We start from the raw sequence: 23,879 nt of genomic DNA, 5'->3' as shown, positions 1-23,879 counted from the left end.
ACACCATCTCAGTTCTACCTTCGTATGCCACCACCTTTGCCACAATAAAAATAAAAATAAATAAATAAAAAGGAAAAGAAAAAAATCAATCCACCATAAGACAACCAAGCATTGCATGGCATTGCAAGAAAAGTGCACTGCGAAGCCCCACGTCTAACCTTCATAGCAAGCTTTGAACAACCATTAAAATAGCCTAGACGCCGCCCAACAAATCTCCAAAAATAGAGCACAATTTCTTCCTAACACCACCACCGATAGCACCCATCACCACCATAACACACAAATCTCATTTTTTTCATTAAAAAAAAAAAAGAGTGGTGAATGGGGCAGTATCTCAAAATCAGTTCGTTGTCACCATGAAAATAGCCAAGATGCCGCCCAACAAACCTCTGTTTTTTTAGGAGCAAAAACAGAGCACAATTTCTTCCACCACCGCAGATAGCACCTAGCACCACCGTAATACACAAATCTCATTTTTTTTACAAAAAAAAAAAAATAGAGTGTTGATCACCCTATGAAAACCACACTGTCATTTTTTTAGATTTGCAATGCTCAGCTCGTTGCCATTTTCTCGCCGCCTTCGACTCCACCGCAAGTTGCTCTCTCAATCTCCGTCGCTGTTGAATGGGGCAGTATTCTCGAATGGGACACTTCAAGACCCTTGGATTAGGGATGGGTGCTTGGGGGTCGCGATATCTGTTCGTCGCGGCTCGGGGGGACGATCTTCGTCCTTCTTGGCTCGACAGGAAAGAGCTTGTCTCGGCTCGGCAAGGTGTTCTCTGGATTTGGTAAGGGTGGAAGACGAAGGGGCACGAAACTTGGTTTTCTCAGGGTTTGTTTCTCTGGTCAGGGTGGAAGATGAGGGCACGGAAGCTTTTGTAGAGTTTGTGATCTTCTATAGGGTGGATGCAGGATACATAAATTGAACCACTTACGTGTAGGGTTATTATTAGGGGGCTGTTATTTGGGGATAGACAGCCGGACCGGCTGGAAGGTATTCTCATTTATAAACAATGGGAAATAAACTCAGTAAATTGAATAACTGTGGCATCTACACTAATGGACCCACGACACTAATTGTAACAAATGGAAATGGTTGAGCCCGTGACATAACCCAATAAGCCCATTACATACTTAACTACCTACTGCCACTAACAGACTTAAGCAAATGAATAACAAATATCAAATAGCCACAAAGGCCCATAACACGACCCAGTCCACGTAAGCCCACAGACAGGCATCCGCATAACTAGGGTTCCATACGGGGTTCATAACAGTTCTCCCTTTCTTCAGAAGACCTTGCCCCAAGGTCTGGATATCGTTGTTGCAGCTCTTCACTATCCTCCCACATCGCATCCTCCATAGCCATTCTCTTCCACTAAATAAGCCACTCTACTCTTGCTCTGCATCCTTTCTTGACCATTATCCTCTCCATAATTCTTTCAGGCTTAGTGACTGAGGTTCCCTTGGTGGTAAGTTGAGGAAGTTTTGTGAGGGGCTAAATGTGTGTTCCCAGCATCTTTTTTAGGCAAGAAACATGGAAAGTGGGATAGATTTGTGAGTGTTTGGGCAGATCTAACTTGTGCGCCACCTTCCCCACTTTTTATGACACTGTGTACGACCCATACCATTGTGGGCTGAGCTTAAGGTTTTGCCGCATGGCGACGGACATCTGGAAATAAGGATGGAGTCGTACATACACTTTGTCTCCAATTTCGAACTCCCTGTCGTTTCATCTTCTATCTGCAAAAAATTTCATCTTTGCTTGCATATCTTGTAAATTTTCTCTTAGTAATTTGTTGATGAGTTCCCTGCTCTTGAGCTCACCATCCACTGCTTATACTTTGGTAATTCCTGGTTCATACGAGAGCATTCAAGGAGGGGATTGTCCACACACAACCTCGTATGGTGAGATCTTCGTTGATATGTGCTCTGTAGTGTTGTAAGCGTATTCAGCAAAGGGCTACCACCTTGCCCAATCTCGGGGTCTGTTACCGGAGAAGCATCTCAAATAGTATTTTAACCAAAGTTTTGAATTTCGTACCGTACCAGTCGGTATTTAGCTTATCAGGGTAGTGAGCGGTACATGAAATGTATGTGTTTTATACCAAGTCAAATACCGGTCGTAACGGTGCGTTTCGGTCAATACCGACCAAATTTTGGTGTACCGGCTGAAATTATTCTTTTTGTAATTACTGTAAAAATTATGACTTTTTCATAATTTTCACTCCAATTCTCATAGCTAAAGACTATTTTTTTAACTTTTTTTAATCTTTTTTTCTTGAGGACTTAAAATCAAATCTCTACTTCCCTTTTCATGATGAAGATGAGTAATTATTTTTTTAAATAGTTGGATTGAGAACTTAGAAGCATTATTGAGTTTTATAAATATGTGTTTTAACTTTTTAAAACTTGTATTGATGTTATTTTGAAATATAATTTATACATATATAATTAATTTATTATGTATAAACTATCATAAAACGGTACCGGTACCGAAATATTTAATTCTAGTGTCTTAATTGAAACGGTATTCAAAACTTTGATTCTAATGCTTTGTTCACAATCTCTGTTTGCCCATCTGTTTATGGATGGTAAGCCAAGCTGAGGAGCAGTTCTGTCCCACTGATTCAAAAGAGTTCCTACTAAAACTAGTTTGTGAACATCAGGTCCCTGACATTCACAATAGACTAAGGCAAACCATGTAACTTAAAAATGTTATCAAGAAATATTTTTGCTACTGAAGTAGCTGTATATGGATGTGAGATGGACAGAAAGTAAGCATATTTGCATAATCTGTCAACCACAACCATGATGATTTCCTTTTCTCCTGAAGGGGGCAGTCCCTCGATAAAATCCATATTGATATCTTATCAGTTCCTTGTAGGAATTAGGTGTGGCTAGAATAGGCCCGAGTGTTGTATGGCCTCCACCTTGTTTATGTGGCATATGTTACGCTCCCGAACATAAGTCCTGACATCTCTTGGCATACCAGGCTAGAAAAACTCATTTTTTTATTCTTAAATATGTTTTATACACCCCTTTGTGGCCTTTTAATGAACTTATGTAGAATTGCTACAAGATTTGCTGTTGAAAAGGTACCAAACTTCCAAGATGCAGTTTACCCTTGTAAAAGAGCAAACCATTGCGGATTTGATAATGGGTAAGGTCCAAGATTCCCTGATGGTAGTTGCTAATTAGCTCCTGCAACTGGGAATCTTAGGGGTAAGACTTCTGTAACTCCTCAATCTATTTGGTCTGTATAAGGCTTAGGGATTGTATCTGGACATTGAAGGTTGGGTTCTGTTTGGTTATTGGTTGGTTTGGAAGATTGGGTTATGTTTTGTTGGTTATTTGGGTTATCTATTCTAGTTTGGTGGAATAAGAGATACGGGATAGGGCATCAGCCACTGTATTTGTTTTACCACTTTTGTACTCCACATTGAAATCATGTCCCAATAACTTTGATACCCATTTTTGGTGGGAAGGGATTCCTACCTTCTGTTCCAGCATATATTTTAAAGCATGTTGGTTAGTACGAACAATAAAGTACTGATCTACCAAGTAATGCCTCCACTTCCTGATGGCCATCACTAGGGCTAATAATTCCTTCTCATAAGTAGATAAGACCAGACTTTTACCTTTTAACCCCTAGCTTACATAAGCAATAGGCTGCCCTTCTTGCATCAACATTGCACCCAATCCTTTACCTGAAGTATCACATTTGACCACAAAATTTTTGTTAAAGTCAGGTAACCTTAAAAATGGTAGACTCACTATGGCCTTTTTAAGTTTTTCAAACGCTACATGGCTTTTTCAATCCAATTGAAAGAGTTTTTCTTGAGTAATGCAGTCAATGGGGCTACAATAGAACCATAGTTTTGCACAAACTTCCGATAGTACCCTGTAAGTCCCAAAAAACCTCGTAAAGTTTTGAGATTTTGAGGTAAGGGCCAACTCTGCATTGTTGCAATCTTCTGTGGCTCAGCTTGTATTCCTTCCCGAGACATTATATGTCCCAAATATTCTATCTCTTTGCTATCAAACACATACTTAGACCACTTTGTAAAAAACTGATGTGTTTTGAGGGTTTCCAACACTGTATGTAAGTGTTGTAAGTGTTGACTTAAATATTTGCTATAAACCAAAATATTATTAAAGAACATCAAAACAAACTTCCTTAAGTAAGATCTAAACATCTCATTCATCAATCCCTGAAAAGTAGATGGAGCATTGATGAGCCCAAAGGACATCACCAAAAACTCATAGTGGCCTTCATAGGTCCTGAAGGTTGTTTTGGGGATATCCTCAGGGTACATTCTGATTTGGTGATAACCAGAACTTATAACAAGTTTAGAAAAAAATTCAGCTCCATGCAACTCATCTAATAATTCATTTATGTTGGAAATAAGGTACTTATCGTTAACTGTCTTTGTTGAGGGCACGATAATCCACACACATGCTCCAGCTACCATCTGCCTTCCTTACTAAAATAACAAAAGAGGAATAAAGACTTTGACTTCCTCTAATGACTCCACTTTTCATCATTTCATCTACAAACTTTTTAATTTCAGCTTTTTTATAGTAAGGATACTTGTATGGGAGTACACAAGTTGGTTTTGATCATTATGTCAGCTGTATTCTGTAATCGTGGCTCCTAGGTGGGGGTAGTTCCTTAAGCTCCTCAAATACCATCTCAAACTTGTTCAAAACATGTTGTACACTCGGGTCCAGAGTCCCACTGGTATTCTCAAGTTCCCCTCCTATCATCTGCAACCAAATGCACTTAACTAATCCCTTATTCAACTTAGGGGCATGATTTATTTCCTCCAAAAATTCAGCTGAAGGCTATAATCCCTACAACTGTACTAATACACCATTAAGAGTAAACCGCATTGTGAGATTGACAAAATTCCACAAAATTGGTCTCGAATTTCTCAACTAGTCAACTCTCAAAACTACATCACACCCTTCCAAAGTCAATAAATAATTATTAGCTCTAACCTTTAGGTTTTGTAGTTGGAGATGTACCGCCCTACAAAAACCTTGGCAAGGAAGGCTATCCCCGTTAGCCACCTTAACTGTCAATTGGCTTTTCCCCACTGATAGTTTAGATCTCCTTGCTACATAGAGATCCACAAAATGGTATGTACTCCCTGTATCCATAAGAGTTAATACTTTTTGACTAGTAATCAAAGCTTCCACCCTCATAGTTTTGGGTGAGATGGAACCTGACATGGCATGTAAAGATATGCCAAGCACCTCCCCTTCCTCCCCCCCATTCGATTATGTAGGTTGTATGATAGTTAGTGCTCCCGGGTTCATCCTCTTCTGCTTCCACCTCCAAACCTTCCAACAAGTATAGTCTGGGTCTACTACACTTGTGTCCTGGCTGAAACCTACCATCACAAAAATAATAGAGACCTTTCTCACGCCTCTCTTGCATCTATGCTGGTGAAATTCTTTTAATGGGTATGGTGTTTTTTTTTGGGTGGATTGGTAGGGTTGTAGTGTGAATGGGTAGGCTTAAAATCTTATCTGTTTGATGGTGGGGGTAACCTCAATGGAGGAGGTGGTGCAGTGAGTTTGGGAATGGACTGAGGTGCAGGTGGGTTATAGGCTTGGTTTCTGGGTACCACTCCTTGGCCTCTTTTGTACATTTCTTCTTCTTGCAACTTAGCCAATCCAAAGGCAGCAGGTAAGGTACTGGGCTTAAACATAGTTATTACCAAAAGTAGGTCTTCACTTAGCCCACTAATAAATGTGCTTATACGAAATTCCTTTGTGAGACCACTGATTTTATTAGACAATATTTCAAATTGAGTTTGATATTCCTCCACAATGGTTGTCTGCCTAAGCTTAGTAAATGCCCCTATCGGATCCTCATATGTAGAGGGCCCAGAACACACCTAGTGTGGCTATAAACACCTCCCAACTGTGAACAGGCCCATATTCTTTTAACCAATAGTACCATGATAAGGCTTTGCCTTCCATATGGAAGAAGACTGTGTAATTTTTTATCTTTTGGAGTATGAAAATATGAGAAAAGATGTTGGGTCTTAAGGACCCATTCCATGGGATCTAACCCATCGGATTTGGGGAAATCCAATCTAAGGGACCTGGCATGGATCTCTCCCTGGTTTTCGAATAATGGGTTCCCACTGAATTTAAAGGCATTACATGTGGAAATCTTCCCTGTGTTCTGGTTACCTGCTGTTATTGCCAGTTGCTCATAGCTAGCTGCCAAATTGTTGAGCTGTTGCAAAACTGCCTCCAGCATTTGCTTTTGTCCCTTTTGTTCTTCCCTTAAGTGCATTGACTCACCCTTCAACGCGAAAATTGCCTCGGCCAATTAGCATGACGGGTTCCATTAGCCATGTCGTAGGAACGTAGCTCTGAGACCATTGTTATGGTCTGTTCTAGTGTGTGTTTGAGAAATTTAGTAAATTGTAAAGGTTCTTCAAGGGGCCTCACCTCCAATACTAAATCAATTGTGGAAAAACTCATAGCTTCATTAACAGATGAATTACATATTTATAAACTCAGTCAATTGAATAACTGTCCTAACTGGCCACTACACTAATGGACCCATGACACTAACTGCAACTTAACAAACAGAAATGGTTGAGGTCATGGCATAACTCACTAAGCCCATTACATACTCAACTACCTACTGCCACTAACATACTTAAGCAAATGAATAACAAATATCAAATGGCCACATAGGCCCGTAACACAACCTAGCCCACGTAAGCCCACAAACAGGCATTTGCATAACTAGGGTTCCATACGGGGTTCATAACAGAACTAAAAAAAGTGAGTTTATCGGAGGCTCTGGAGAATAGAAACGACGGCAGATGCGTCGGCAAATGGCAATTTGGGCCACTGGCATGAGAGACGTTAGAGACAAAGAGGGGAAACGACCGGAAGAGAAGGGACGACGAGGATGGAAGCAATATTCATTGGTCAAGAGGCGTTTCTTATTAAAAAAATTAGACGACGTCGTCTTAAGTCGATATTAATATTCCCTCTTTTGCTTTTCTTCAATTTGAGTTTTGTTGTACACAAGCCGATCTATTAATACGTCACTATATAAGTGAGATTTATTATACAAAAAATTTATGTGTAGTCACTTTTACGTACTCATTGCACACTCTACTAATGTGATTGGCTACATCACTTTTTTTTAATAATACGCAAAAGTGACTGTATGTAGTAGAATTATCTATTATAACTTTAAAAAAACTAAGAAAACTACTAATTGTACTTAAGAAAAACTTTTTTTTTTCCACGTGTCAACTATTGATATGTTAAAAATATGAATTTCAATTTTAATTTCAAAATAGGACTAACAAAATGAATTTTGTACGTATAGCACTACTCAAAAATTAAAACGCCAATCACTATATTAGCATAATTGATGTGAAAAGCTTCCAATCAATTGTGTTAAGTGTATAAAAAATAAAACTTATAAATAGATTTTCTCCTTCAATTTACACTAAAAAAACCCAACCTGTAACCGATCCTCAACAATGATATATATATATATATATATATATATATATATATGTATGTGGCTACAACGTTGGAGAAGCTGGCCGCTGAGTGGGGGGCAAAATGTTACATCCTGATCTAATTTTTTAAAATAAAATAGTGTGATGAAGTGGCCTTGTTATCTCAAGTAGTACTCAGTTTTTACAGCTATATATGCATATAATCCCCCTTACTCTAACTAATGAAATTAAAGAGATTTTCTTAATATACTATCTCCTAATTAGTTCACTTCAAAAACACACATACATTTCAATATAAAACAAACCTTGTTATGATTCCACAATCTTAAAACATGAATATTGATCATATATATTTTTTTTTATCAAACTTATCATATTTTTTCTTTCAAGTCCTTTTTCTCTGTCAACTCGCACTCAATCTCTTAACTTTTTAGGTCATCATTATATCCTACATGGTTATTTATGGTAGTTAAAAGTTGTGATTAAGAACCATCATATAAGCTCTATATATAAAGGTGAGGCTTGATCATTCTGGACAAAGCCAAAACATTTGAGAAACATGTCAAAAATGGTGACCTCAAAACAATCAGTATAACAAAGCAATCCATCTAAAATTGGATATATTACAAGGACTATCATATATATGATTCTTTTGAAATTCCAAACACATGGCATGTAATTGTACACTTTAAAGTTTCTTACAAGTAACCCTTAAAAAGAATATTGGTCTCAACTAATACTTCTTTCTTTTTCCGGTACAAAGTTGTCTAAAAAACAAAATTCATTTTTTTCTTCCAACCATATTCGACAAACATTAATAAAAGGTCATTTTCATTTAAAGAAAATGAAAAAAATCTAAAAAAATAAAATAAAAATAATAGTTTTATCCAAAATCTATTAGAACAACTAGCTGATAGATTTCTTTAGTACAAAAGAACAATGCAATGGCAACAAGAAATCCCAAAAAAGCCACAAATGACACTATTAAAAAAGAAAGCATAAAGAACTGAGTACCAAAGTATAAGTTATATAAATTAATAGAAGAGAATCGACAATGGAGCCAAGGAAAAGAGCCAATCTCTGTAAAAGCTAAAAAGTTGGCTTTAAACTTAAAAACTTACTGTCCAAGTTGAAAGGAGACAGTGCCATGACTCTAGACGCGCACGACCTACTTAAAAAATTAAACCAACAAAAGGATTCAAAAACCAGCAAAATGATTTGAAAGCTAGGCTAAGAATTCACAAATATAGATTTAACCCATAAAAATTCCTCAAAGACTATTTCATTCAAACATTCTCATCAAAACAGACCCAAAAGGCTAGCGGCAGTTTTTTTCAAAGGTGGTGATAAATGTTCGGCGAGAGAGCAACATCGATGGTCTGGCGATACTATGCGGCTAAGGTTTTGAAGAGAGAGAGAGAGAGAGAGAGAAATTTCGGGGGGTACGTGGCTTATTATGAAGGAAAAAGCGACATCGATTCAATGGCAATTTTTTTTTCTTTCATAAATTTGGTACCCGGGTTTTAAACCTAGTTCAATTGCAAATTATGGATCGGGCTGGAAAAAAAAATTCTGTCAGGGTAAACAGTCCTTAAGTCTCTCTATATATTTATGAATAAATCTTCTCATCAGTCATTGTGCCAAACCTCACACCCCACACCCTACGTGTGAACTGGGTTCATCTCCCTTCTCGCTCATCTCCCGGTGCTTTATCACCCGCTCCCTTGAGGAGAGAGAGGACTTGGTGAGAGAGAAGGGGTGGGGGTTCGGTGTGTGTGTGAGAGAGAGAGAGAGAGAGAGGGGGGGTTGAATAGAGAGCTTGATGAGAGAGAGAGGGGTTGAAGAAAGTGAAAGAGTTTGAGGAGAGAGAGATTGAAATTAAAGTGATGGGTCTGATATATAAAAAATAAAAAAAAATATTAAAAAATAAAAAGAAAACTACGTCAGGTGTGGGGTGAATAATGTATGATGTATAGCATATCTCTTATATCTATTTACACCAAACATGATCTAGTATTGCAATTTCTCAGCCACTTGTGGCCACTTCGTCCGTCTACTGCGCTTCACCTCGTCATAGAATCTCATCTCCATTGCTCATCAATATTTTGAGTCAATGTGATATCAAATTTTTCCACTCAATTTGTTTCAACTTTTATTATTAATGAACATTGTTGTTTAATTTTGATATTGATCCAGTTGTGATAGGTTTTCAACTTTGGGATGAATTTCGAATTTTGGGATTAATTTACTATTTTATGGGTTCGATTGTGCACAACCATTTGTAGATCAGTTAATGTTACAGAGAACTAATTAAATGAGAATCAAAAGGGGCCATCTTGTGGTACATACATCTAATTATTGTTGTGTACTGATTTGAAACATTACTTTACTAATAAAAACCCAGGCCAAACTTTACTAATAAAACATTGTGGAGCTCAGCCCCAAAATGCCCAAGCCCCAGCCCGCAATTAGGGCCCTAAATCTTTAGAAGGCTGCCAAACCCTCCACTCTAACGTCCTGTTTGGATGTTGAGTTGAGTTGAGAGAATTTGAGTTCTTTATGAATAGTAGTGAGTTGAGATGATTGAGTGAGTTTTGTGGGACCCACTTAAGATGTGTTTAGATGTTAAGATGAGTTTAGATATATTTATGAGAAGTTGAAAAAGGTTGTAGTCTCGCATGTAAAGATGGGTTGAGTTGAAAATAGTTGTTTCTCTCTCTGCAGCTGTCGTTCATCATTGTTAGAACTGTTATAATTTAGAGAAAATAATTTGTAAATGTGTATGGCTATTCGAGGTGCCACTGGCCTCCAATTCTCACAAATACTTGGATGAAAACTGATGTACTTCATTAATCATCTTGTAGGAATTTAAATAGATACATAAACAACCCACGTACGCACATTAACAAATAACCCACTACCATACTAGATGCTTACCCAATAAATAACTGAACAAAATAACCACTGGCCCACTAAATGAGACTCGGTCAAGCCCTAACAATTATAATAAGCAAAATGACTTAACTACCCACAACTTAAAAACAAAAGACTTCTACACATAAACTTCACAAGATGCCCTTGGACAAAACTAAGACTATCAAGGCCTCCCTCTTCAGACTAGGGTTTCAGAACATAACAATGCTGCATTTGGTTAGATAGATCCTCCCACGTTGCATCTTCCTATGCCGCTGCCTTCCACTTTACCAAAGCCTAAGCCTCGACCTGATTTCTTCTTCACATCATTCTCCTCTGTAGTATCTTTGCGGGTTCAGGGTCTAGGGTTCCTTCTTGGGTTACCACTAGCAGCTCGTTCAAAGGCTGTACTCCGTTGCCTAGCTTCCTGTTGAGACAAGACACATGAAAATTAGGGTAAATTAAAGATTTTGCTGGAAGAGCAAGTTCATAAGCTACATTCCTGATTCTTTGAAAGATTTCATATGGCTTGTAGTATCTTGGCGCGATTTTGAGATTCCAATGCATGGATACTAACATTTGCCGATATGGGTGTAACTTGAGGTATACCCACTCTCCCTCGTGATATTCTCAATTCGTGTGCTTCAGATTTGCAAAATGCTTCATCTTGGCTTGGGCTTCTTGCAGGTTTTCACGAATCGGGGTGGCTGTGAAGTCACGACTCTTAAGCTCCTCATCTACCGTTTGCACTTTGGTGGATCCTAGTTCGTATGGCAACAATTGTGTGGTGGTTGTCTATAGATTGATTCATACGGCGAGACCTTAGTAGAGGAATGCACATAAGTATTGTATGAATACTCTGCTAAGGATAACTAACACCCCCAATCCTTCAGTCTATCACTAGAAGAAGATCTCAGGTAACACTCGAGCACCTCGTTTATAGCTTCAGTTTGACCATCCATCTGAGGATGATAAGCCGTACTGAGTAAGATTTCTATTCCATAAATCCTGAATAATTCTCTCCAAAAATTACTTGTAAAGACTGAATCTCGATCACTGACAATCGTTCGAGGTAGCCCATGTAATTTGATAACATTTTCCAAAAAAAAAACTCTAGCCATAGTCAAAGTTGTGTAGGGGTGGATGATGACCATGAAATGAGCGTACTTGCTCAATTTGTCCATGACTACCATTATTACAGATTTCTCACCTGAGAGTGGTAATCCTTCAATCAAGTCCCCTTCAATCAAGTCCGTACTAACATATATCCAATTTTTTGAAGGAATTGGTAAACGTTGAAGCAACGCAGCAAGATGGATTGTTTCAACCTTGTGCCTTTGACATATATCACATTCACGTACAAAGGTTCTAACATCACTCCTTAATCCAGGCCAGAAAAACTCATTTTTAATCCTTACATGTGTTTTATGCACCCTTGTGTAGCCCTCTAATGGACTACTGTGGAACTGCTGCTGGAAAGCTACCAAGGACCCGAGTGGATCAAGCTACTGCAATTGGGGGTCTTGGGGGTAAGCTTTCTTTAATTCTTTTATCCACTGTGCTTGCACCATACTAACTGCTTGGAGTTGCATATTTGTGTGGCTGGTTTGATTTGTGGTTGAGTTATGGGGTTGGTTTTGGGATGGGTTAGGATGATGGTAGATGTTGGTCGGGTTTGGGTGGTCAGATGAGTGTATTCTAGATTGAGCATCTGCTACTGTGTTGGTTTTTCCTTTGAGTGCTTGATTGAGATATGCAATTGTCTGCCCCTCCTGCATTAGAACAAATCATTGAGCTTCTCCTGATACATCATACTCCACAATAAATGTTTTAGTAAAATTAGGTAACCTTAAAACGGAAGGATACATCATAACTTCCTTAAGTTTGTTAAAAGCTACTTGTGCATTGTCATCCCAAGTAAAAGATTTTTTCTTCAAGAGAGATGTAAGAGAGGCTGTGATAGATTCGTATCATTTGACAAACTTTCTCTAGTATCCCGTGAGGCCTAAAAATCCTTTAAAGGCCTTGAGATTCCTTGAAACTGACCAGTTTTGCATTTCTATGATTTTCTGAGGATCAGCTTTTACTCCTTTGGAAATTAGATGCCCCAAATACTCCACCTCCTTGTTGCCAAAAATACACTTTGATTCTTTTGGAAATAATTTTTGGGATTGTAAAATTTCCAGTTCCATAGTAAGATGTTGTAAATGCTCCTGTAAAGACTTACTGTAGACTAGGATATCATCAAAGAAAATCAGCATAAATTTCCTTAAATATAGCCTGAAAACTTCATTCATCAATCATTGAAAAGTTGAGAGAGCATTGGTAAACCCAAAAGTCATTACCAAAAACTCATAATAACCCTCATGAGTCCTAAAGGCACTCTTAGGGATATCAATAGGGTTCATCCTGATTTGGTGGTATCCCAAATGTAAATCAAGTTTGGAAAAAATTATTACTTCACCTAACTCATCAAGCAATTCATCAATATTAGAGATCATGTACTTATCTTTAATAGTGTCTTTGTTATGAGCACGATAATTTATGCACATTCTCCAGCTCCCATTCACCTTCCTTACTAGCAACACAGGTGATGAGTAAGGACTTTGACCAGTTCTAATAATATCACTATGCAACATTTCAGCCACCAACCTTTCTATCTCCTCTTTTTGGTAATAAGGATACCTATAGGGCCTTATACAAGTAGGTTTGGCCCCTTCTTGCATCTGTATTTTGTGATCAAAACTTCAAGGCGATAATTCCATGGGTCAACAAAAATCCTATGAAATTTCTCCAGCACTTGCTTCACAGCTCGTAACATAAATTTCCTTAAATATGGCCTTAAAACTCCATTCATCAATGATTGAAAAGTTGAGAGAGTATTAGCAAACCCAAAAGTCATTACCAAAAACTCATAATGACCCTCATGAGTCCTAAAGGCACTCTTAGGGATATCATTAGGGTTCATCCTGATTTGGTGGTATCCCAAATGTAAATCAAGTTTGGAAAAAATTAATACTCCACCTAACTCATCAAGCAATTCATCAATATTAGAGATCATGTACTTATCTCTAATAGTGTCTTTGTTAAGAGCACGATAATTTATGCACATTCTCCAGCTCCCATTCGCATTCCTTACTAGCAACACAAGTGATGAGTAAGGACTTTGACCAGTTCTAATAATATCACTATGTAACATTTCAGCCACCAACCTTTCTATCTCCTCTTTTTGGTAATAAGGATACCTATAGGGCCTTATATAAGTAGGTTTGGCCCCTTCTTGCATCTGTATTTTGTGATCAAAACTTCAAGGCGATAATTCCATGGGTCAACAAAAATCCTATGAAATTTCTCCAGCACTTGCTTCACAGCTCGTAACATAGTAATCTTTGAATCCCAGTTGGTTCCATCCAAAACTTGAACCCATAAGCCCTTAGCCGAACCTCTTTTGAGTTGGTTGATATGATCCTCTTCCTCTAGACTCCTGGTGGGTAACTGTAGTCCCTACAACTTAACCTTGACATCACTAAGAAAAAACTGAATGGTCAAGTCAGAAAAATTCTACAAGATAAAGCCCAAACTACTTAGCCAATCCACTCCAAATACCACCTCACAACCACCAAGTGTTGGCACATAAAGATTAGCTAGAAAATGAAGATCTTGTAAGATGAATGGGACTGCCTTACATTAACCAAGGCAAAAAAGAGTAACTCCATCTGCTACTTTCAACTGGCTATCTCCCATTGGCAGTTTTGCCTTCTTTGCCAGATATGGATCAATGAAACTATGGGTACTACCTGTATTAATCAATATCAGCACCTTTTGATGATTTATTTCCCCTAGTAGCCTCATAGTTTTAGGTGCCAACAATCCTGCTATAGTATGTAATGAAATCCCCAATAATTCTCCCATTGCTTATCCTGTGGGCTCTTCTGACTACATTACAGCTAAGGTTTCATTAACTTCCTCAGATTCTTCTTCTTCTTCAATCCACATTCCTTCTAATAGAACAATTTTGGGCCTGTTACACCTATGTTCTGGATGGAACTTCTCATCAGAGTAGTACCCTTCTCTCTTGCATTTGAATGAAGGAAATTCTTCTAATGGGTAAGGTAGGTTTTCTGGGTAGATTAGATTGTGTTTCTCGATTCTTGTCTATTTGGTAGGGCTGGAAGTCTTAGCATGGGGTTTGGACAATTTGAGAGTGGGGTTTTGCGTAGTAGTGATTTGGGTAAAAACCCTTGAGTCCACTGAGACACATTTTCCTCCTATAATCTTGCTAACTCAAATGCTGCAAACAGTGTAGTGGGTTTAAACATAATAACAATAATTTTAAGATCATCTCGAAGCCCACTTAAGAAGGTACTGATTTAAAATTCTTCTGTGAACCCACTAGTTTTATTAGACAAAGCCTCAAACTGTGGTTGATAATCCTCCACAGTAGTGGTTTGCCTTAATTTAGTAAGGCCTTGTTTGTTTTCCAAAAACATCTCATCTCATTTCACCTCATCATTACAACTTTCTCAAATCCCCACACAAAATAAAATAAACAATTCAATTTTTTCAAATCTCAAAATAACAATAATATTAAAAAATATATTCTAACAATATTTTATTCAACTTTTTAACTTTAATCTCAACTCATCTCATCTCATCTCATCTCTAAAAACAAACGAGCCCTAAATGCTTCAACAAGATTCTCATATGTTGAAGGCCCAAGTCTAACTTTTAGGATTGTTACAAATCCATCCCAAGTGTAAATTGGGCTTGAATTCATAAGCCAATAGTATCCAGAGAGGTTTTAGATGATATAAGATAATTTTAAATAAAAATTGAATGTTGAATAAAATATTATTAGAATATTATTTTTTAATATTATTATTATTTTAAAATTTAAAAAAATTAAATTTTTATTATATTTTATATAATAATTTAAAAAAAATTCAATAATGAGATAAAATAAAATAAAATCATTTTTGTATACAAAAGAAACCCAAATAAAATTCAATTAAGCTCTAACAATTATAATAAGTAAAATGCCATAACTACCCACAACTTAAAAACAAAAGACTTCAACACGTGAACTTCCCACGATGCCCGACAAACTACGACCATCAAGGCCTCCCGTCTGCAGACTAGGGTTTCAGTACATAACAGTCACACGGGCCGCCATATCCCGCGACGCTCGTCCAGCTAGCGTTGCATTAGGGCAGCGCCCCAGACGGCCCTTTTCTCTCCCTCTGTTTGTTACCGTCTGCCGCTAACCACCGCAGCCCAAGCCTTGCCCCACCGCCGCTCACGACATCGCACGAAGCTACCGGTAAGTTCTCTCCTCCGTCTCTTTTTCTCTCTGTCATTGTCTCGCTCTCTCTTTCTCTCGCTCACAACTCCCCGCCGTATCGCAGCCTCACTGGGTGCTGCGGTAGGCCAAGCCCTGCACCACGAGCACGCCGTTGCACACCATCGCACAGTAAGTCTCATATCTCGGTCTCCCTCTCCCTCTCCCTCTCCCTCTGATTTCCCTCCTCTCCCTTGTCGCCCTCTGCCTTGTTGTTGCTCTCTGCTCCACCGCGCCACGCTGCTCCTTGTCTTTCCGGCCACCGTTCGCCGCAGGTAAGCCCCTCTCTCTTCTCCCGTCGCTCTCTCTCTCTCTCTCTCTCCCCCCCTCACATTCTCTTCCTTTTACCCCTCTCTGTATCCGCCGCCCTCTGTTTCTCTCTCCGTTCTCTCCTCCTGCTCGCAGTCCCCTGTCCCGACGCCTCCTTTCCTCTCTCTCTCTCTCTCTCTCTCTCTCTCTCTCTCTCTCTCTGTGTTCGGTCTTTCCTCCGTGTGTCCCTCATCATTTCAACTTGGATCTAACTTCGTTTTTCGTTGTCACAGAGCACCTCGATCATCCCTTGACAGCGGCATTTTGCACTCCAATCCAATCAACCACCGCACGGAGGTAAGTGACTCTCGAACTAACCTTGAAAATGATTGTTGATGGAATTGTGAATTTGTGTTGTGTGTGACGTGTGCTGTGTGAAATGATGGGATTATTGTGCATCACAAACAATGCGGCCGTGTGCCGTGTGAAGTGGTGGGATTATTGTGCAGTTTGTGATGTGGCTGTGTCATGTAAGGTGATGGAATGTTGTGCAGTTTGCGATGTGGCCGTGTGCCGTGTGAAGTGATTAGATTATTGTGTAGTTTGTGATGTGGTCGTGTGCCGTGTGAAGTGATAGGACATTTATGTAGTTGTGATGTGGCCATGTGAAGTATCGGGATGAGCAATGTAATTTTGTGACATGTCGTGTGAAGTGTTTATTTTGTTGTTTGAGTGTTGTCTTGTTTTGTATATATTAAATGCCATTGTTGTTATGTCATAAGGAGGGGAATTTTCCCTCAATCACACTGTCATTTAGTCGCAATGGGGAGTTGGAATTTCCCACTATTGCACGGCTTATAACTTGTGAATGTGTGCTGTAAATCCCCTCCCTTGCACTGAATTACAGCTTGTGAATGCTTGCTGGAGAATTTCCCCACGTGCACTGTTTTCGTCCTGTAATGTTTATCATTGGCCTGTTTCATATCTATAACTGTTTGCTGAATTTCTTACTATTGAATTGGGACTTATGCGTGGAAATTGAAATCTGTAAAATTGTTGGAGTTTTGTAATCAAGGGCTTTTTGTGGGTGTGTGCGTTTCACTACCCTAAGCTGAGATAAGACATTATTATCTCGGTGGAGCTCTTTTGGATACTTGGGAGCGCATAAAATTGAGTGAAATCCCTTGGGTTGTCTCCGGGCTCGGGCAAGACGGTAACACTTTCAGGTCGACGTTGTTGCCTCTCTGTTGGTGGAGACTAGAGGATGCTTGGCCATGCACACGCTAGTTGAGGAAGTGGGCATCGCTTGTGATGAAGTCACACTCATGATTGTTATCCGTTGTGTGGTGAAGCGAGCCAGAGTGTGTTGATAGTCCATATAGGGGAGACCATGGTGTACACATCAATAAAATGAATGTTTTGTAAATAAAATGGGATTTTTGCTTGTGTATCAACTTGCATGGGAAATTTTTATTGAATACTTGAGTTTTGTATAATTATCTTTTTTTCTTGTATTAGTTTTTTGCATAATTTTCATTTCCATTTGTGTATATTTTTTAGTGTTAGTCTTAGTCCCACGCCGAGATTTTGCGAAATCTCACTGTGGTAGTCCCACTATAGTTTCGCTCCTCGGAACCATAGATTTCAATGAGGAAGAGTATGCTGGCGGTTATGAGCATGGAGATCCGACACTGCCAGGGGATTAAGGATTGGGACGTTTTTCCTCATTAACTTCCTGTGTTTTGAATTTTATATAAAGATTGGATGACTATAGTATTCTTTTGTCTATGATTTGAAGACTTGGGGCTTATGGATATTAAGGTTGTGATGTATTTAAATATCTCTGGTACTGTTATTTAGATTTTAATGACCACATTTTTATCTTCCGCTATGAATTAACTGTATATATTTATTGAGCATGTGAGCATACACTTTGTTTTCACATTGTGCGAGGGGTCATGCAGCCAACATCCCGGCGTCGTGGCTTCCACAAAATCACAAGCGGGGGAGCCAGGGGGTGCCACAATTTAGTTGATAGATTATTAAGTATAAACTTCGTGTATATATATAGATATGTCTTAATATGGTAATGTCAAAGCAGTACAGCAGTACACACTGATACCAAAATATTCTGTTCTAGTACCTAAAACTGGAACGACCATTGGAATGGAATTCAAAAATTCTCTCTCTACTAACTATTTTCATAATCTGAACGGTGCAAACATTGACCTCTTAATGTTTTCATTCTTGCTAGGTCTACAATTTAGTTCCTTGCAATGCCAAAAAAGAGTTCTTCGAAGAAAGCTACTCAAGTGCCGCAAAATAGTGTTGTGGAAGAAGAAAAACCCTCTTCAACAAAGAAAAAGGCTCCTAGTGAGATTGATGAAATATTTGCCGGAATAAAGAGGAAGAAATCTGAACCCGAGGAGTCCGGAAAGCCAAATGAAGAGGCAACGGGAAATTCTAAGAAGATAAAGAAAAAGAATAAGGTTAAAATGTCTGCTGACGACGGTGGGTTTATGGATCCACCTTCTCGACCTAGAAAGAAGACAAATGATGGACTTGCTATCTACACAGAGGAGGAGTTGAATATCAGTAAGGCAGATGCTGGAGGTACCCCGCTTTGTCCTTTTGATTGTTCTTGTTGTTTTTGAGCCTACATGAAAAATGTTTTGGCTGATGTTACTTCCTTTGGTCCAGTGAAGCTTGGAAATTTTCCTGTAGTCTTGTAATTTTTGCTTCATTTTCAGTTTTGGTGTTTCAATTCAAGGACAGTGGAGTGAGGTCTTTTTTTTTTTTTAATCTTCATATACCCTAGAACTATATTAGATTAATTTTGATTGTGCTCAATCCATATTTAATTATAATTAAGTAAATCTTTCCCAAATTATAAGTTCTTTGAATCCAAGATATGAATTTGTGTTGAGGAAGAGTGTACTGCACAATTATTTATTTAACAGAGCAAAGAGTCTGTCTATTTATTAGTGAAATCAATCCACTTACACATTGACATAACTTTATATGAGGATTTAGTTTTTGCTTACCCTGAATTGGTGGTGATAATACACATGATTATGGATTTCAATCAGCCCAAAGTTTATTATATTTCATTCAATTGTGAATTTGAATGATGCTCCATAGGCATGACGTCTGATAAGGCCTTAATAATGGCTATGCTATGTGCGTAAAGTTTATCTTGAGAATGCTATAGCGACAAATAGTAACAGTGCAATCGTGGATTTGGCTAGTTACCATTTATCAGAAATAGTTTGAGGTTTTTCATTTTGATTTTACCATCTTATTTTCTGTATCATTGACAAGTTCTGATCTCGTTGGCCAACAAATGCATAATTAAAGTTGATGTTGGGGGGATGTTATCATGACAATAAATTGTCGTTTTAAATGGTACAGAAGTGTAGTTATCAGCGGTGACTGAAAAATTGGAGTTGATTCTTTTGCTTCACTGTGTATAACAGATGTTTTGATATCCTTTGTCAAGCAAGTCAGTTTCTGTACAAACTACAAACTTGATGCTTGCTGCCTTTTCTTACCTTCTTCTCTCTTTTTAACATTAATTTCATTTTCTTATTGCTTCTAAAGATTTCGAGTCTCTATGGTCTCTGCATTTTTCCACACTTGGGCATTCTCCCTACCCACACTCTTGCATTTTCTTGTACTATGAATGGAACTTGCTGATTACTACTTTATATCAGCATCACTTTTTTCTTTTATATTTTTTCCACTCTCCCCTACCGCAGTGGTTCCCCCAACGTCATAAATTTGCTCTTCCTGCCTAAACCATTTGGTATCTAAAGTCCTCTTTAACATCTTGGATGGGGATCCAGTCAATTGAATTGCCTTAGCAATCTGCTAGAATGATATTGGAACCCATTGGAGACCTGGGTAATTCCTTGTGACGGCAATCTTCACTATTACCTACCCTTAATTAAGGTCTGTGATCCACAAAGCCCGCAGTAAGCAGTACCCACCAAATATGATATTGAAAATGATACCATTACAATTTTGTTTTTTTTTTTTACAATTTTTATACAGCCATGTGTTAAAGGATGGATATTTTTTTTAATCCCCTTAAATATTAAAAAAAAAATACACAATATCATTAAAGATATTTTCTTAATCATTAAGTAAAAACAAAAAACAAAAAGTCAGAATCGGTAAAAATCATCAAGAGAATGTCTCAGTGGGTTTAGTGTTTGCTTTACATAATACCTTATACAGCCACCGAAGAACTGTCCCAAACAGTATATTTTTTTAATGTATTTTTTAAATCATCATAAATATTTTTTAAAAAATAAAAATTTATAATATCAATAAAAAATACTTCTTTAATCACTAAATAATAAAAAAAAGATTTCGACACATTTTTGGGACCCAACTTTCGGTGGGTTTAGCATTTCTGTAATAGTTATGGTTTATTTAGGGCTTGTTTGGGGAGGGAGGGAGGACAACTAAGAGCATTAGTATTGGTATATGCATATGCATATGCAAAATCACTTCTTTCGCATATCCACTTTGCCATTCAAGCAAAATTTTCATATTGACTTATGCATATTTGAGACAAAATAATAATAAAATATTATTATTTTATTATTATTAATTTTTTGCTAAAATCAATTTTTTTATATATATTTTGCAATTAGCATCCACTACATACATTTGACATTAATAATACAAATGCAATAATAAAAAATATAATAAAATGGAAAATATATATATAATATATTATAATAATAAAATGAATGTGCAAGTGAAGATTTGTTGTGTTGTTGAAGGAGAGAGAAAATAAAAGAATTGTGAGCGAGAGTGAGAGGAGAGAGAAATAATGATTAAAATATGATTTACAGGGTGAATAGTAATTATCCAAATTTGGATAAGCACTGTTCATAGATAGCTAAATATTTGGATATGCATAAGCCAATGTGGATGATTTTGTGGTCATATTATGCAAATATGACTTTGCATATGCATAGACCAATGCTAATACTCTAAATTCGTGGATAGTTGACGTGAATCACACTTCCCATTCAACAAGGTGAGTGTCAATTGTTTTAGATTCCGTTTGGAAATTTTATCTCGTTTTATTATTATAACTTTTTAAATTTTTACACAAAATATAATAAAAAATTATAATATTAAAAAAATAATATTTTAATAACATTTTATTCAACTTTCAACTTCCTTCTCAACTCATAATTCAAACAGCACTTGGTAAAATTTTAAACCAAATATTTCTCATATGATTGTTCTAACATAATGTACTGCTTAAAAAGAAATTTTAGATTTGCAACATTAAACACATGTTAACTGGCCAAAAACAAATATGCGTATTCAAGAACGGTACAAGATTTTCCTCAATTGAAGAAACGAGCACTGGAGAATCCAGAGTGGAAAAGATGACTGCTTGACCATGGAAGTGATGGAACCTTAATCTCATCATCATATCTTCAAATTGATCAAGGTTTAAACTTTTACAGGTTTTACAATTTTACCTTGCAACTTAGCAAAGTCTCTCCTCTATTTTTTATTTTTTCCTTAATGAAACCCCCAGGACCCCTGACTCCAGCTTCACTTTGTCGCGGGTGCTCCCTGTTCGTCCTCTCTTTTCTCCAACCGTCTATATGAGAGATTCTTTAGCTTCGAGGATGGGGGAAAGGAATGGACCGCTTCCCCCCTTCCCCATTAATGTCTTAGATTTTGTCATCACAGTCATGTCATTATGCCTTCTTCCCCTATGCTCAAAAAGATATTAATGGGCAATGCAAAATAGACACCAGTATTTGCATTTTAGAACTGATACAAATCTCAGATTTTTCCCATTTTCCTGCCTCAAAAAGGTAGCAGCATGTCAGGGCAGAACGCTTGGCCTCAAGATCTCCAGTCAGGCTGCAGTTACGTGCAACCTTCAATAAAAAACAAAAAGCAAGCTTAACAAATCTGTAATAGGGAAAACATCTATATAGACTACTGCAAAACAGACACCATATTACAACAACAAATTCAAGGTGAAGGTCAAATTATAAACCAATAATGTAAGTATAAAGCACCTAAGCTCTAATTTATGCTTAATAGATACTACTAAAGGAGAACCCAGTGAGATATTGAAGGAAATAGATTAATCGTTTGTTTTCAAAAAAACATTTCATCTCATCTAATCATTACAACTTTCTCAACTTCTAATACAAAATAAAATAAATAATTCAACTTTTTCAAATACTAAAACAAAAATAATATTAAAAAAATATATTCTAACAATACTTTATTTAATTTTTTAACTTTAATTTCAACTCATCTCATGTACAAAAACAAAAAATATATTCTAACAATACTTTATTTAATTTTTTAACTTTAATTTCAACTCATCTTACAAAAACAATTAAGCCAATGTGTTAATTAAGCTTTACAAAATTGAAAGGCCGTTCTTAACCATTCGTTCAGATGAGTTTTGAAAAACGATATGGGTTTGGCAACAAGCCCAACGAAAACGTATCAAACTCATCTAGAATCTAGACCATGAGATTGTTAACAATTTAGCTGCTTTAAATTTGCAGGAAACCACAAAGTAATGGCTCCCTACCGATCGTGACAAGTAGCTCTTTCTAGGCACCATGCAAAAGGTGGATTGTTATGAGATTGACTAACAAACACCCGTGTCTGACTGAGTGCCATTAGCTACAAAACTAAACAAAGACCAAATAACTGACCCTTTGTGAACCCAAAAACAGACAACTCGAGTAAACGAAACAAAGCTAGCAAAAACAGAAATATATATATGTACACACGCTGATGTTTTAAATGTGACCAGAGTATTGTGTCATGAAACAACGATGAGTTTCAAGGATCTTCCTCCGGTTAAGTTCATTTGGGCTCCAAGCGGCAGACAGGTCACCACCAATGGGTCCCCGCTGTTGACTCGAAAAATGGAGCCCGCCTTAAAATCTCATTCATCTCTCATCGCACATCATCTTTACCATGATCAGATCTCATAATACATCAATTAAACAAACCTTCCGTTATCATAAAAATGGTCAGCCACATAACAAGGAAACCAAACCGAACAACATTTTTGCAAATCCAAGACATTAACACAACACAGAAACGTGGCTCAAGAACATATTCGACAGATTTGAGGAAAAGATTTTCAAGCACCTGTTTTACTACGAGTGTTAGCCAATATCTACTAAACATTGCAATTGTTCTGAGCGGTTCCAGCAGAGTATTAAGACGATCATATTGCCCGCAAGGCGTTTGAAGCCCGAGAACATTGAAAGAGGAGAGCGTATCCTCGAGCGAGGGAAGCAGAGCAGATGCCTGCTGCGGAAGTGCGGAGGCTAAAATGCACTGATTTATAGTGGTTCTCAGAAACCCTAGTGCAAGGAGAGCGGAATTACTGAAACGGACAGACAGAAGCTCAAGTAATGTTGTTAGTCATATATAAATGAATCCAGCCCACTCTCAAGCCCAATAGGCTGTTAAATGCGACTGGCACGTGTTTTTACTTTTAAATATTACATAATTATTTAAAAATAAAATTTTTTATTTAAAAATTAATTTTTAAATAAAAAATTAATTTTTTATTTATATAAATTTTTATTTATTTATTTATAGTTATCTCTTCTCATAATCCTATGGAATAGAACCCAATCCCCACAGCCCCACTTGTTTTGTGAAAATGAAATGTGAAACGTGTACAACTGAGAAAATGGAAGAAAATGTAGTAGGTAAGAAATACAGTTGTGGGGTTGTTAGTTGTTACCGCTCTTATACACTTGGCTATGCGCATTGCGCACTCCCTTGAAAATCAGTTGTGTAGCAGTAGCTCATAGGCTTGTTAGAGAAGTTGTGCT

At 37.5% G+C, this 23,879-nt stretch overlaps 1 protein-coding gene and 1 long non-coding RNA gene across 2 annotated transcripts; one reads left to right on the top strand and one right to left on the bottom strand.

The window, feature by feature from the left end:
• Positions 1 to 15,509: 15,509 nt before the first annotated feature.
• Positions 15,510 to 18,783, top strand: LOC108984829. The gene is made up of 4 exons (XR_001995085.2): positions 15,510 to 15,747; positions 15,833 to 16,040; positions 16,308 to 16,371; positions 18,269 to 18,783. It is a non-coding gene; the product is annotated as an uncharacterized LOC108984829 (long non-coding RNA).
• Positions 18,784 to 21,320: 2,537 nt separating this feature from the next.
• LOC108984823 lies at positions 21,321 to 23,815 on the bottom strand. The gene is made up of 3 exons (XM_035690627.1): positions 23,789 to 23,815; positions 23,182 to 23,442; positions 21,321 to 21,935 (listed from the first exon to the last, which is right to left on the bottom strand). Exons 1-3 carry the CDS (start codon positions 23,813 to 23,815, stop codon positions 21,771 to 21,773), a joined length of 453 nt encoding a protein of 150 aa, XP_035546520.1. The 3' UTR covers positions 21,321 to 21,770.
• Positions 23,816 to 23,879: the final 64 nt, after the last annotated feature.

The sequence above is a fragment of the Juglans regia genome, chromosome 6, assembly GCF_001411555.2.
Source record: "Juglans regia cultivar Chandler chromosome 6, Walnut 2.0, whole genome shotgun sequence".
In the NCBI taxonomy this organism is placed as follows: Eukaryota; Viridiplantae; Streptophyta; class Magnoliopsida; order Fagales; family Juglandaceae; genus Juglans; species Juglans regia.
The sequence above is the reverse complement of the archived record's forward strand: the minus strand, read 5'-3'. Positions and strand labels throughout refer to the sequence as shown.

Bases quoted from the DNA above. Each gene is read 5' to 3' on its own strand.
- LOC108984823 (XM_035690627.1), bottom strand. From the start codon at position 23,815: ATGCGCATAGCCAAGTGTATAAGAGCG. The intron at 23,443-23,788 runs GTAACAACTAAC...ACATTACTTGAG, and splicing joins TAGCCAAGTGTATAAGAGCG to CTTCTGTCTGTCCGTTTCAG. The intron at 21,936-23,181 runs GTGCTTGAAAAT...TTTTTATTGAAG, and splicing joins TAACACTCGTAGTAAAACAG to GTTGCACGTAACTGCAGCCT.